Source organism: Panthera leo, chromosome A2 (genome assembly GCF_018350215.1).
Source record: "Panthera leo isolate Ple1 chromosome A2, P.leo_Ple1_pat1.1, whole genome shotgun sequence".
Taxonomy (NCBI): domain Eukaryota; kingdom Metazoa; phylum Chordata; class Mammalia; order Carnivora; family Felidae; genus Panthera; species Panthera leo.
Window position 1 is genome coordinate 88,026,359 of NC_056680.1, and position 15,096 is coordinate 88,041,454.

A 15,096-nucleotide genomic window follows, 5' to 3' on the forward strand; every position below is an offset into this window, starting at 1 on the left:
GTTTAAGCATAAAGTGGCTTTTAGGAAAGATTCTGACGTTTCGTAGCCAGCAAATTATTCAGCAGTGCTTTTATTAAAGTCAAAGATGTGTCCCCAGAATTACAAGAAAAGAAATGACAAGCGCAGTAAGGTTGCAAAACGGCATTATTATTTGTGCAGGGAGCAGATCAGTCCCGGGGGAAACAGTGTGGGGTTCAGTTTGGTTATTCGCTTTGATCTCATTGAAGGTAGAGTGCTGTGGAGGTTAACGGCATTTGATTTGGAGTCAAGTAGAGCTAAGTTTGATCCCAGTCTTACCCACTTCAGACCAAGGAGAAAGAAACCCACTTGTAACCAAAAGTGTAACGCAAAATAAACAGCTTCTCCCAATAATTATGAGAGTTGCTTTTTTTTGTTTAATGTTTATTTATTTTTGAGAGAGAGACAGAGCGCAAGTGGGGGAAGGGGAGAGAGAGAGGGAGACAAAGAATCTGCAGCAGGCTCCGCGCTTTGAGCTGTCAGCACAGAGCCCCATGTGGGCTCAAACTCATGTGGGCTCAAACTCACTGCCTGTGAGATCATGACCTGAACTGAAGTTGGAAGCTTAACCAACTAAGCCACCCAGGCACCCCAACGATAGTCGTTTTTGCATCTCTAAATTCTATAACAAGGAGATAAACTTCCTGATCAATGAGAATGTTGTTCTGCTGGAGTCTTTCTGGAGCCTCTTTCCATCTCCTTTACCAATACTGGCCCAATTTCGGGCCGTGAGTGAGTTTATAGATCTTCCTCGACTTACAATGGGATTGTGCCCCCATAAACCCATTGTAAGTTGAAAATATCATAAGGCAAAAGTGCATTTATTACACCTAACCTACTCAACATCATACCTTAACCTAGCTGAACTTCAATGTGCTAAGAACACTTGAATTCGTCTACGGTTGGGCAAACTCCTCTAACATAACACAAAGCCTATTTTATAAAGAAGCATTGAGTATCTCATGTACTTTATTCAAAACTGTACTAAAGTGAAAAACAGATGATTTCAAGTGTATTTTTGTCTACCCTTTTGATGATGTGGCCTACCAGAAGCTGCGACTTTTTGCCAGGCTCAGCTTCACGAGCCCCTCGTACTGCATCTGGCAAGCCCAGGAAAAGGTCAAAATTCAAAATTCTAAGTATAGTTTCTACTGAATGTAGATCCTTTTCTCACCATCAGAAAGTCAAAAAAATCAGAAGTCAAAACTACTTAAGTTGGGACTGTCTGTAGTTATAAGGTGTAATTCTCAAAGCTTTGCTACAGATGTCAATATGTTCACATATTTTAAAAAGCATAGGAATTTCCTGAGGAACACTGACGTTGAGTAAGCATAAAGGAATAACTCAGTTAAATGGCACTTTCTTATGCCTGCTACTATTTTTCCTTTTCTATTGTTAAAAAGAGGGACACCCGCGTGGCTCAGCTGGTTAAGAGTCCAACTCTTGATCTCAGTTCAGGTAATGACCTCACGTTTTGTGAGATTGAGCTCCACATCAGGCTCTGAGTTGGCCATGGAACCTGCTTAAGATTCTCTCTCTCCTTCTTCCTCTGCCCCTCCCTCGAGTGCATGTCTGCTCTCTCTCTCTCTCTCTCAATAAGCAAACAAACAAACTCATGTAGAAACGGCTGAGAATGTGATAGTCCATGATACTTAACCCCATCATCCTAGGATGGTGGAATTTCCCCAGCTAGAAATCCCCTCTGAATTTTAACTGTCCTCCTCACAAAAGGCCCCAAATATATATAACAGCAGTTGAAATTCTACATAGATTCATTACATATATATCCACTACATATATACTTAATAAATGTAGTCTATCATAAACATATTATTATATGTTCAGTATATACATATATACTATATATATGCAGTAAAAGATATTCTACAGAAGAAGAAAATAAATATAATTTGAGACAAAAAAATTTTTTAATATAGTATCATAGTACAAATTCTAAGAGCCTGGACTCTGCTGCCAGAGTGTCTGAATTTAAAACTCAGGTGCACTACTCAGTCGCTTTTGTGACCTTGGGGAAGTTACTGCACCTCTGTGTGCCTGATGCTGAGTAGCATAAAATGAGTGGCTGTAAAATGGCATTAATAACAACAGCACTTGCTTCTTAGAATCCTTATGAAGTTAAGATTTGTAAAACCTTCAGAATATTATCCGCACACTGTAACTTACACCTTACGTTACTATGAAATTAATAAGACAAATATAATTTTGATGTTCAAAGAAAATTAAAAATCTGAATCCTGGAAATCACATTATTTGCAAAATAATTTTTCCATCAAAGTGTGATAACCTTATAATCAGTCCAGAAAACATATTTGAAACATATTTCTATTGAGGAATTACGAAAGGGAAAATAGTCACAGTTCTAAAGTGTGTTTCCTAAATTTAATTAGGTTATGTAACAGGAAGATGAAAAGAGAAAGCCTGAAAAAGCCTGGTTACCAACTGTTTCCTGTTTAAGGACAAACATATGAAAAGACAAAATTCAGTAGAATTGGTTGGATTAAGTCAATACTTTTTCTCAGAGATTGTGAGGAATGCTTTAGAGCTCCTGGTAGAAATATTCATATTGAATCTTAAGTGGAAAAAAGAGCATGTATTTCTTTATATTTTATCAATTAACCAACCTTAAAATATTTAAATAACTTAAACTGTTTTAATCACATCAACAAAACAAAACAAAAACTTGCCATTTATAATGCAAATACAGATTTCACACTGCAAAGTCTTTTTTTTTTTTTAACAGATGCAACATAATAAAGAAATACATGAACTATTGGAACTGATGTTGTCTTTTAAAGTAGAAACAAGGACCCAAAGACTCTACCTATATACAGAGCTGTAAGTGGGAAATGAATATTTATTTGGCATTTTCATTTAACTTGGAATATTTGTCATTCTACATATTGAATCATTTTGATGATTCTGTAGACTTATTGAGGATAGGCACTATATTTTCAGCATAGCCTGATCCTTATGATATAATCATTGTTTCCTGTAGTATCTAAAGCTCTTACTCAAAAGGGGAAAAAAAAAAAGTTAAGTTCCAATGAAGGATGGAAATGCTAATGTATGACTGTAAATAAATAATAGGTATTTTCCAAAGCACAGCACATGTTGCTGTGGTGAATGAGCATAGTTTATTATAATAGAATTGGAAAGAGGATATGGGCTTATAAAAATAATTTGATTTTTAAGTTGGATACATACAGTGCCAGGTCGGGGATAAGGAATTCTTCCATCGTACTGCACCCAACGATGGTCTGCGCTTTCCTTATGAGCATATGGACCATTAAAAACTGCTCTGATGTCAGCCATGCTGTACACACAAACAGCGGAGCCTTTGAAGATGGAGCTGAAAAAAAGCAGAATGGTCCAATCATTCATTGTACATCACTCAATGCACATTTATTGAGCACATATTATAACCAGGTGTGTGGACAAAGTAATGCGGCACATTCCATTTGATAGGTGCTGCAGACAAAATGTGTGTATATGCCCTTAAGGAGCTTATAAGCAAGCAAGCCTGAAAAAAGTGTGACAGCAGTTACCTTACAGATGATTGTAGTAAGCTAAGCAAGCATGCAATGGAACTCCAACACAAGGCTGTCTGGTGAGTTTTCAGAGTAGATGGCGCCTACACTGACACTTGACAGATACATAGGAGTTCCCTAGGAAAACTGGAGGATAGAAGGAAATATGCAGAAAAGAGTATCATATTTATAGACATGCTTTTGAATTTCATTTGAAGTTTTTACGGCCTGATGCCTCCCAAAGAACTTCCAAAATAAAAAGTTACATCACCTACTTTTTTAAAGAGGAGCATTTTAGATACGTAAATAATAAATATCTCCTTTGTGTTTTCTTTTTTTTTTTTCAATGCTTATTTTATTTTGAGAGAGAGACAGAGCGTGAGCAGGGAGGGGCAGAGAGAGAGGGAGACACAGAATCCGAACCCCAACACAGCTCTTGAACCCATGAACATGTGAGATCATGACAAAGTGATACGCCCAACCAAGTCACCCACATGCCCTTCTATTTAAGTGTTCTTACAGTGAGCAAATGGCCGTAAATATTGACTATTAAGAATTTCCTCATACAATTTTTATTAATTTTAAAAATGTTGAAACTCTCTTTTGCTTCTTCCCTAATCTCTGTATTTTTTCTTGAATTTATGTATGTACCTTATCTGACCCTTAAAATTTATCTTAATTACACAGGACTGGAGCACACATAATTAAGAAGCAGAAAAGCTCCATGAGGATTCCACAATTTTTTGCAAATTAATGGTGAAAATTGTTAACACTGTCATCAGATGTTTCATTTTTGTTTTATTTCTGGAAAATAAAAGACATTTTCTCTGCATCTAAAACTTTCGGTGATTCCTATTCATAAAAACGAGATCACCCCCTAGGAGCTAAGAGACATATCATCTCAGCACTATACAAATGAGCCAAAGATTCTCTAGCTCGACCATTAATATTCTTGGAATGACATTAATGGGAAACATCCAGAGCTGATGGCAAACAGGCAGCTGGAAGAAAACTAGCTGCTAAGAAAGAAGGTGACGCCCCCATAAAATCACATCATCCGCCTAGGATATTCTAAAGGAATGATGGTGCATCATGCTTTGTGGTATTGCTATTGTTGCAGATTCACTACATCTTCTGATTGGATAAAAGATGTGCCATGCATCCCAACGTTACCTCAGTCCTCAGGGCGCCATTCAAAATAGAATAATTAAGTACACCAAGAACAAAGAGTGGACTTGTAACTTCGCACTCTGGGTGGGCAGAAACTTGGTAGGAGAAAAAAGATAACTATCTCGGAGCTGTATTTCCCTGGCACATATCGATGCCGTGTGTGTGGAAAACACAGTGACTTCAAAGACAGTTCTGTGAATGGAAAGATGCCAAGAGAACCAGGGCTGAGATACTTAACTTGAGTGACTCCAGACACTTATTTGCTCTTCCTGCATCTTTTTAGTCCAGACACAAATGAGCAGAAAAATGGGAGTCCGAATGGCAGCTTGTTAGGGTATCTTCTTTATTTTCATTTGAAATATTCACATTCTATATCTCATAATTAGCCAAAGAGCATTTTGTGTTCTGACATATGATGAACACTATTGGTATAAGGCAAACTAAGTGAAGGTAATTTTCACAGAAAAGAAATGATAATGTGCCTACAAACTATTTTAATAATTTTTTCAAAAGGAGGCAGTAGGCCCATTTCTCTATTACCAACACCACCAACACTTCCAATACTAATATCTATATAAATATTCATAGCAGAGCTGTGGAAAAAGTAAAAAATAGTTCAAAGAAGGTATTGCAGTCAGCAATATGTAACAGGAATATCGTAAAAGGCGTACCAGGGTCAAAGGTAAGTTGCTGAATTAAACAAAATTAAATTCAAATAAAATTATGTAAGGTCCCTATATTTTTTGAGAAAGATTCATAGGTGCTAGGGCAACTTTTAAGGAAGGAAGTCACAGAGTCTCAGAGACAGGTGCAGGACAGTATTATATAGAAAGAAGACAAAAACACAGGGGTGGAAATTAAGAAAACACCTTCAGTTCTAGTGCCACCTTTACTACTAACTGGCTCGTCTTCTTTGGGCAAGTCATACGAACTTCCTATGTTTAAGCTAGTAGAGCAATAATGATATGGTGATAACAGCCAAACTCCCAGCTTTGTAGGGTGATGGCGAAGCGCACGTAAGATAGTATGGGAGGACATTTCAGAAGTCCCGTCTCGTGATTTCAGCCAAACCAATGACTAAGACATGTATTTCTTTAATACTACTTCTACGTCACGCAGCTTGACCTATTTACTATGGTTAGTATATGCACACACCTTTGTACCCAGTAACTTTCGTCTGGGAATTTAGCTCCCAGATACACTTGCTCATACAGAGAACAACATGTATACAAGCTTAGTCAGTGAAGCATTACGCGTACCACCAAAGCACTAGAAATAATGGAAACGTCTATGTATAGCAGACAGGCTAAATAAATTGTGGTGGTTGATACAGGAATACTCTGCTGGAAGAAAAAGAACCAAGAGACATTTTATGTATTGATATTAAGAGATTTCTAAGAAACACTAAGTGAAAAAATAAAATGAAAAATGGGGTATTTTTTCTCACACAAAAGGGACAAAAAAATCATACAACTGTGTTTTCTTACATATACATAACAATTCTATAGAATTACAAGCATTTTTTGAACTTACCTGGTTGTGGTAAAGACTCCATATACTACAGGATTTCTTTCATCTCTTGTGGGGAGTAAGTAAATATCCTCTATTAATGGGAAGAAATAATGATTCATTATATTTTTATATTTCAGTATTACATGTTTGCTTTTTCTTTCAGCATACAGTATTCCTGAGACTCTGCAGTATATAAAATACTGTAAAATAACAGTGAAAGTCATTACATTATGACAAGAAATTAAAGGTTAAAGACTGGTTTTCTCACTAGCTATGCGACACTGAACTGGATATCTAACCTCTTAGATGTTTACTTCAATCACCCATAAATGGGATGATTTGCTTGATAATCTCCATGACTATTTCCAATCAGAAGTATGTGATTTCATACAGAATAAAAATTAAAAACCTAGGTTATTTTTACCCTCCAATGTAAAAAAAAAAAAATCTTGTCCTGTAACTGTGTCAAGTTACTAGTGATTTAATTATCTATTTGCTAACAATATAAAAATGGCTACACAAGTTAATTACTTGTGCAACATTACTTATGTAACAACTTGCTCAGCATTTTCTAATCACTTGCACAGTATTGATACCAAAATATGTGTAAATAATATCCTTCAAAAGATTTTTTAGGATGTGAGCATACTTATATACAACATGAAAGATCAGCCATGAACATTCAAACAACAGTATATATATATATATATATATATATATATATATATATATATATATATACTTTATATGTTGTATGATAAAATCATTCAATGATCAAATCATTTTTACACTGCATGGCAAAAACAAGTTTAAAAGATAAGATTTGATGATGCTAACTTTATATATAACTGAAAACTTCCCTTCTAGAATTAGCTCTGAGGCGAGTAAAGAAGGGAAATGAAAGAGAATAATCCGTCTAACACTTTTCTCAGTATTCTTTTTCTTAACAAGTGAGCGGGAGCGAGTTCTCCCCATCTCCTGTGCTCTCCAGCAGAGGGCACCCGCAGAATAAAGAACCCAAGTTCTTGCTACCTATACACTGCTGCTCCTTCCAAAGTAAAACGCCACATGGAGAATGGATGGATTCTATAGAACCATTGATAGTAGCTTTGTGTCTCTTGCTGCGGCTTTGTTTCCTTCATAACTTTGAGAACGCTTACGAAAAGAGGAATTGCTTCATTACAATATGCTCTGAGACTTAGAACACCTCCATGTTCTTTGTATGAATTTAGTAATAACACTCCTGCCAGCTGTCCTGGGCTGAAGTAAAATAAATGCTGAATTTATTAGGCAGTAAGACATTTTCAAGAAAAAAAAGGAGGATGTGACTTACGTAGCTCATCAAAATGAGTATCAGCTCCATCATTTCCAGGAATTGAGCAAATCAATCTGGCTTTAAGAAAAGTTGTCCATTTGTTTATCAGGCTGCGCTGTCCGCCAACATCATTCTGGAAAAAAAAGAAAAGGAAAATAATAGAGATACAGATTTAGTTAATGTCTTTGTTCACAAAGACAAGGAGCCTACATATTTAGGGCTTTGAACTTTGAAACAAGGGAAAAGGCAGTTTTGTCTCTTAGTATTGCATGTTCTTCTCATGGTTCAATGAATATAATTCAGCTCTCCTGGATAGGTAGAGGCTGGCAAGGCAATCTAGTAAATAAGTGAGACCTGGAATCAAATCTCACCTCTGTCAACGGTTGCCCCATGGCCTACAAAAGGCTATGTAATTCTCCAAGTCTCCACTGAACAAATACGATTAATGCCTTGAAATTGGTTATTCTGATGATTAAATGGAAAAATTTGTGTACAATGCTTAGTAAAGGGCCAGACAACTTGTGTTCAATAAATACTAGAACTGACTTGTATATTACACATATGAGTAAGATCATTATGATCTTTAGAAATATGCCTTGGTGTAGACTTTCAAAAGTCTTTTGGTGCCCTACTAATTAAACAGTAAGGCAACACAAACATACATATAAAACCAATCTTGTTTTAAATGCTAACTGATGTATTTCCATACTTTTTTTTTTAACTCTGAAGTATTTCATTAAAAATGTTCTTTAGACACTTACTAAACATAAGCATTTAAATCAATTCAATAAAATAAATAGGACAATGCAATTCAATAATTCACCATTAAAACATCTATTTCTTATTTTTAATTTAATATGTCCCTAAATATGAATACAAAATTAATACAATTGTTATTTGACTAGATCTGCTAAGTTTACAATAAGTAAGATGAGACTGTTTCATGAAATAAATATATTAAGTACTTAAACTCAACTTTCAAAAATTACTTTCACAGCCATGATTTCCATTAATGCATTTACATTTAAATGTAAATTATATAAACATTCTTATCCTGCATGCAATCTATGTCTTACAAATTTAATACAAAGTTCACTGTCAAATACTAACTCTGAATATTTAGGAACTGTATTCCCTCTGCTTCGTTATCTCTGAAAATTAAATGCAATTATAAAAAAGTATCAATGACTACTCCAAACAGGAGAATTCAAAGTCACAGAAATAGTTGCTATTCTTGAAGAAAGGGGGAAGAAGAAAGGAAAGGGGAAGGAAGACAGAGATCCCTTTGAGTGCTAACTTGGGTGATGGGGAAATCCAAATTCCATGTGATATAATCTTAGTAACAGAGCAAATCTCAGAAATCTACAGAACTGTGGGAGAGCTGAGAAGGCAATGAGGTCCCTGAGACCACAGACCGTAACTATCCTTATAGCCTCAGCACCTAACACCAGAGGCACACCGGGACACCCAGAGTGAATGAATCCCACTTTATAACCCTCTCTGCTACACAACTGAATACTTTTCAGAAATAGCTCTGTATAAATGAACAATAATTTTTACTTCCTTGATTTGTTCTTTAGGCTTACAACGATGTAAAAAAAATTAAAATTTAAAGACACTGAAATTCAAGAAAATATTTCATATATGAACTAAAATTTGCACTTGAACAAAAATTGCACCTCGGAGTTTGCACTATGTCTCGCTGTTTTAAATTTTAAATGATCCAAATCAATGTGCACTTAGTCTTGGAACGCATGTGTAACTGAGTTCGCGTGTGTGCTGACAGATACATTATATAAACTCAGTGATAACTACGGTGATTGTTTGGAAACTGGACCAACAAAAGACCTTCCTGGCAGTTGCATTTTGACACTGATACTGTTTAGAATTGCTGACACATGGTGATAATACAAAGCAAAAGAACATTAAGTTGATTTTCTCATAATTTTTCATTCTTTCCAGAAAACGCACTCCCTATTCCTTTCATCCTACATCACTGCACATATGTCACTAATATCCTGCTTATCAGGTGTTTAATAAGAGCATGTTCAATTATTAGTGAGAAACAAAAAATACTAGATAAAATTGATAAGTGCCCTTAGAAAGTATAGATAAATGCCATAGAATTTAAGTCTCCTCTGAAAGGTCTCTGTAGTAAGAAAAAAAAAAAAAAATGAGTACAGGCCTCACTGAAGAGTTAGATTCAATATTGTTCTTAAAATGATAAGTGGGATCAGAGATTGGTTCAGGAAATATTCTTGGTGCTAGAAAAGAGGGGGAAGGACAACAGGTGGGACACTTCAGAACGTGCATGGATCAGAGTGACTGGGTGGCTCAGTCAGTTGAGCGTCCAACTTCGGCTCAGGTCATGAATTCATGGCTCCTGAGTTCAAGCCCCACATCGGGCTCTGTGCTGACAGCTCAGAGTCTGGCGCCTGCTTCGGATTCTGTGTCTCCCTCTCCTTCTGACCCTCTCCCCCCCCCCCCACCACTCTGTCTCTTTCTCTCTCTGTCTCTCAAGAATAAGTAAACATTAAAAAAAAAAGGCACACATAGGGAGAACCAGGATAAATTTGGTTTAGGCAAATACTGCGATAAATTCAAATAGTGGAAGAGAATGTTATAAAAGGATATTGGAGTACATTCAAGGAAAGCTTTAATACCAGGCCAAAGTATTTATGTCATTTAGTAATATGTTATTTAGTATCGAGAGTTACTACAAGGAAGTGAAAGAAAATTAATACCTAATATATTTTATATAATAACCATCTAGATACAAACATGTCTATAATTGCTTTTGAATTTATGTTTTGTATATGGTGCTTCTATTGTTGCAGTATCATTGTGCAAGAAGAAACATAACCAATATTTCAGTTGGCTATTGGATGATTAACGATGGCTACAGATGTGAAGGCAGATTTATCTAGACACGGCCTTTATTTTTACCGCTAATATCCTCAGATCATTTCATAAATATAAATCCAGATGTTAATATGAATAGGAAAAACCCCTGGTGCTTCCTTTTAGTAAGGATGAATTCTGTGTTAACGTTTCATAGGATCTCAGCGAGAAATGCTACCTGGAATTATTTGGGAAGAAAGAGATTTTATAAAAAATTTAAAAATAGGGGTGCCTGGGTGGCTCAGTTCGTCGAGCGTCCGACTGTGACTCAGGTCATGATCTCACGGTTTCTGAGTTCCGGCCCCAGATCTCACAACAGGCTTTGCACCCACAGCACGGAGCCTGCTTCGGACTATCTTCCTCTCTCTGTGCCCCTCCCCTATCAGTACAAACACACACACTCTCTCAAAAATAAATATTAGAATACATTTTTAAAAATTAAAAATAAAAAGTAAGATATCTCATCTTTCTCATCAACCTTGATTTATATATTTTTACATTCACATATGTGTTCTGTCTTCATATAGTCTTATTGTAGCAGACTCCTCCTTGTACTAAGCTCTAAGTGAAAATCTTTCCATTTTAATGTATTCTTCTTACATATTTATAATTTGTAAAATTTTTCATTGCCTATATTTGCAATTTTGAGTCAGCTATAAATACTAAAAACAGTGCTGATTCAAAATATTAGCTATCATGAATTGAATGCTAAGGACTCTGGTTTATTGCTTTCCCCTGGCATAGCATAGTTGCTCAAATTATTTTGTTAAATGAATAAACAGATATATCAAATATTTGCTCCACAACGTTCCTTTAACAGGTGTATACATCACTACTTCATCATAAAAATCAGCAATCACATTCCCTTTTAAGCATTTTATTAGATAAAAATAGCAATAAATGCCTATTTGCAAAGTGTCCCCCCCTCTCTCCTTGCAATTATCACCCATGTTTAAGACAAACCATGAAAAAATTCTAATTATTCTACTAGGCTCAAATTTGTTGGACAGGAAAGGAACTTACACTGTGGCCTGCATATCTATTTTTTTAACCTGACAAATGGAAATTGCAATCCTTTGAACAAAAGAATCTTTAAATGTGCTTGCCTATCCGTCTAGCAGCCTTTCCATGCTCCCTCAAGGAATAAAAAGATAAAAACAAACAAACAAACAAAAAAAATCCAGGTCAAAGATGAAAGCCACCTGCTGTCAGCAGGGAAACAAGTATAATTTCTGGGATAATAGTTCTCAGGAATGGATCATAAGCATTTAATGACTGAATAGTAACTCTTACAGACATCCAGAAGCATGACCTGGGATGGCAAAGTTCAATTCACGAGGGGTTGTATTTCTCCTGTAGGGAAGTGTCAATTGACTGACTGTTGACCAGCTCTCAGTGCCTGGATTTGTTTGCAAATCCACCAAATCCCCCCCTGAGAACCTTAAGCACAGAAGAGGGCTGAAAGGGAGGTAACCACTTTTGTACTAAATTGTCACCTCCTTGCTTATTTCTGTGAAGTTCTAAAGAACGCAGCCATCTCACTAACACAATAGATTTATTATTGAGATGTCAGAATCAGCAGCTTTTAGTCACCAGTCACTTCTGTGTCTCCACTCTATCACAGCTTCTTTGTAGTCAGATTGCCAAAAGCCTTGACATTCTCTACACAAAGATGCGGATGAAAGTAACAAAGAAATTAAATGTAAACAAGCCAGACCACATGGTGGTGAATGCAGAGGGTGCCTATTTTCTTATTCTCTGTGGCTTCTTGTATGTTTGCGATATTTCTTAAGTGTAAAGGGATTAATGAAAACAGAAAAGACAGAAGATGAAACAAAACACAATTTACAATCTTTCAGCGGCTATAAAATAAACTATCTCTGAGTCAGGTGATGGCTGCATATTATGAAATACCATGATCTTCTAATCATAGGCTGCTAATGGGTAGATCAGTCAGAAGGCAGGTTAATGGTGACTCCATTCTGCTTCTACTGTCCCAGCAGACTCCAGTCCTTATAAATCTTGCATAGACATGTGGAGTAGCTACAAACTGTCACACATGAACTTTTATTGAGTGTGTCTTTTGACCTTTGGGTCACTATGCTGGCTTCATCTGCTAAACACGATTTTATCTGTATACATCATCCTCTTTGAGGATCTCTTCACACTTTATAAATATGGTCATTCCCACCTATATCTTGGGAAACAGAAGCTCTTGGACCAAGTAAGAATCGGTTTTCGGCTCCTATGCTCTTGAATCCTAAAGATTTTAGTAATCAATGAAATCTCCAAGATATTTGGGAACGTGTTGTATTCTATTAAAATATGGATTAGCATTCAGAAATTTGTAACCATGTTAATGAATTCAAGTTGAAAGTCACTAGCTTTTTCAAATCAACAAACACTGAAGAATAACAACTCTTAATCACTTAAAGAAGAAAAAGAAAAAATCAAAGGTTTGATGCTGGAGTCGGAGTTCATAAATTCTTCTTTGCTTAAAATTAGTTCTTTTGCTTAATGCTCTTCTGCACCTTTGTGCCAGCAGGAGGATGCGAATTCCTGAAACACTTGCAAAGCTATCATCCATGCATCTTTTGTGCATGCTTCTCCCCAGTTCTAGCCACTAATGACATTTAGTCTCAGAGATTTAAGCTTCAGTTAATACTACCTCTTTTCTTTTGAAGTGTAATCTAAATACCACAATATTGTGAATCCATAAACATGTTTTTCCATAACTGAAACTGCCACACTGAGGTCAACACACAGGCTTGCAATTGACCCTTTTTACACATTCAAGAAGATAAGGGCAATTTAATACTTTCATGTTTTCAATGTAATGCCTGTTGTATTTCAATACATCATTCATATTCTTTACCTGATATGTCATTTATGATAACAGCTGTCCCTTGCAGGTCTCAAACAGCCTTGTGTTGAGATATGCCTCCGAATCGCCTGAAGACCCATCACCCCAGGAAGTCCTGGAGATAGGACCACAGCAACTGACATTTCAGAGCAATTGTCCAATGTACTTTGCCCTGTGCTGCCTCAGTCTTCACACAGTTATTTCTAGGGACGAGTTTTATTTGTAAACTGAATACGGATGGTCTGTATGGGGCTGTGTAAGTAAATAATAATGATAAGGTCATTCCAAACACAGAATGGCCCATTTAGAAGCTGGAAACTATGATCGTGATGTGATAGAAACAAAAAGTGAAACCTGGAATAAGAGCCCAGGAGCCTCTCAAGGAAAGCATGTCATATATACTAAAATACAATATTATACTGAGAGCAAGAGTTTAAATGAGGACATTATACAATAAGTAAACTAATGGAAGATGGTGAAGTTATGCAGACCAAATCAAATGAGAGAACTGTGCCGTTTTGCTTTCCTTTTCAGCCCTCATCTTCTTTTGCAATGTCTTATAACTACATTTCATGTAACTGTTTTGTTGAGATGCAAAAAAATAATAGTAATACATTTATGACCACGAAGAAAAAAAGGCAAAATAAGAAAATAAGGAAACTTTGGGGCACCTGGGTGGCTCAGCCAGTTGAACATCTGACTTTGGCTCAGGGCATGATCTCACGGTTCATGAGTTCGAGCCCTGTGTCGGGCTGTCTGCTGTCAGCACTGAGCCTGCTTCAGATCCTGTCTTCTCCACTCTCTGCCCCTCCCCTGCTCTCTCTCTCTCAAAAATAAATAGACATAAAAAAAAAAGAAGGAGTATTTTAGTTCATCTACAAATAATCTTGAAATCCCTTAGTAGTAAAAGAAACAAAACTGTAGAAACTCAAACATCTCAGACAAAGGGGAGAGGAGAAGAAAAAAGAAACAAAAAAACTTGTATGGCAGGTATTAAGCACAGTGATTTTTAAGAGATCCATTCTGAAGAGGCTTTCAAGGCACCAATACTTTCTTTTTTTCTAAAAAGGATTCTAGTGTTTAAAGATGACTGTTTTTGATTTGCCATTGGAGAATCAAAATGGAGAACATGTTTTTCTAACTACTTCAAAAATTTGTAAACATTATTAGAAATGCAAGACTTGGGTAAGACACTATGCTAAAAAATTCAGTTTCTAAGATTTAACAGGTTAAAATTAGGTAAATCAACGCATGGTAAGCAGTTCCCTCCCTCCCCCCAGGTAAGATCAGAGCTCATTAAATTAAAAAAAAAAAAAAAAAAGCTACAAGGCAACAGTATAAATCCTTGCCTAGGAATTCCTGACAGGAAAACAGATGGAAGTGAAGCAAAAGCACATCTGTAACTCGTGGCTCTAAATCTCTCATTCAGGTTGTAAGTGACACGTTGAAAGTAAGCAAAAAAAACCCCACAACTCGGTGGAGATCAATAAATACGGAAAGTGTCATCGGCCTCAAAACACAAACCTTCAAAGGCAGTAATTGTCCAAATAGGACCATATATCAAGGTAGACAATGCAAGTGGAATCGAAGCAAAGGGCTATTAATTAGACCCCCAGGCAAGTTATGTGAAAGGACCATCCAAACTGAATTCCTGGCAAGGACAAAAGGAAATACTGCAGAACAAAAAATGAGAACGGGCCTAACCTAGAGCTGGAATCCAGAGTGGGCTAGCTAATGGACAATGCTTCCAAAAAATGAACAGAATTCAA

The 15,096-nt window shown here is 36.3% G+C and overlaps 1 protein-coding gene across 1 annotated transcript in view; it reads right to left on the bottom strand.

The window, feature by feature from the left end:
- Positions 1–15,096, bottom strand: part of SEMA3D (semaphorin 3D) — a 197,273-nt gene that overhangs the window by 37,107 nt on the left and 145,070 nt on the right. Inside the window, exons 9-11 of the mRNA XM_042916694.1 lie at positions 7,582–7,696; positions 6,270–6,339; positions 3,244–3,388 (exon numbers count right to left, since the gene is read on the bottom strand). Of these exons, the coding sequence (XP_042772628.1) occupies positions 3,244–3,388; positions 6,270–6,339; positions 7,582–7,696 (330 nt within the window). The remainder of the gene's footprint in view (positions 1–3,243; positions 3,389–6,269; positions 6,340–7,581; positions 7,697–15,096) is intronic.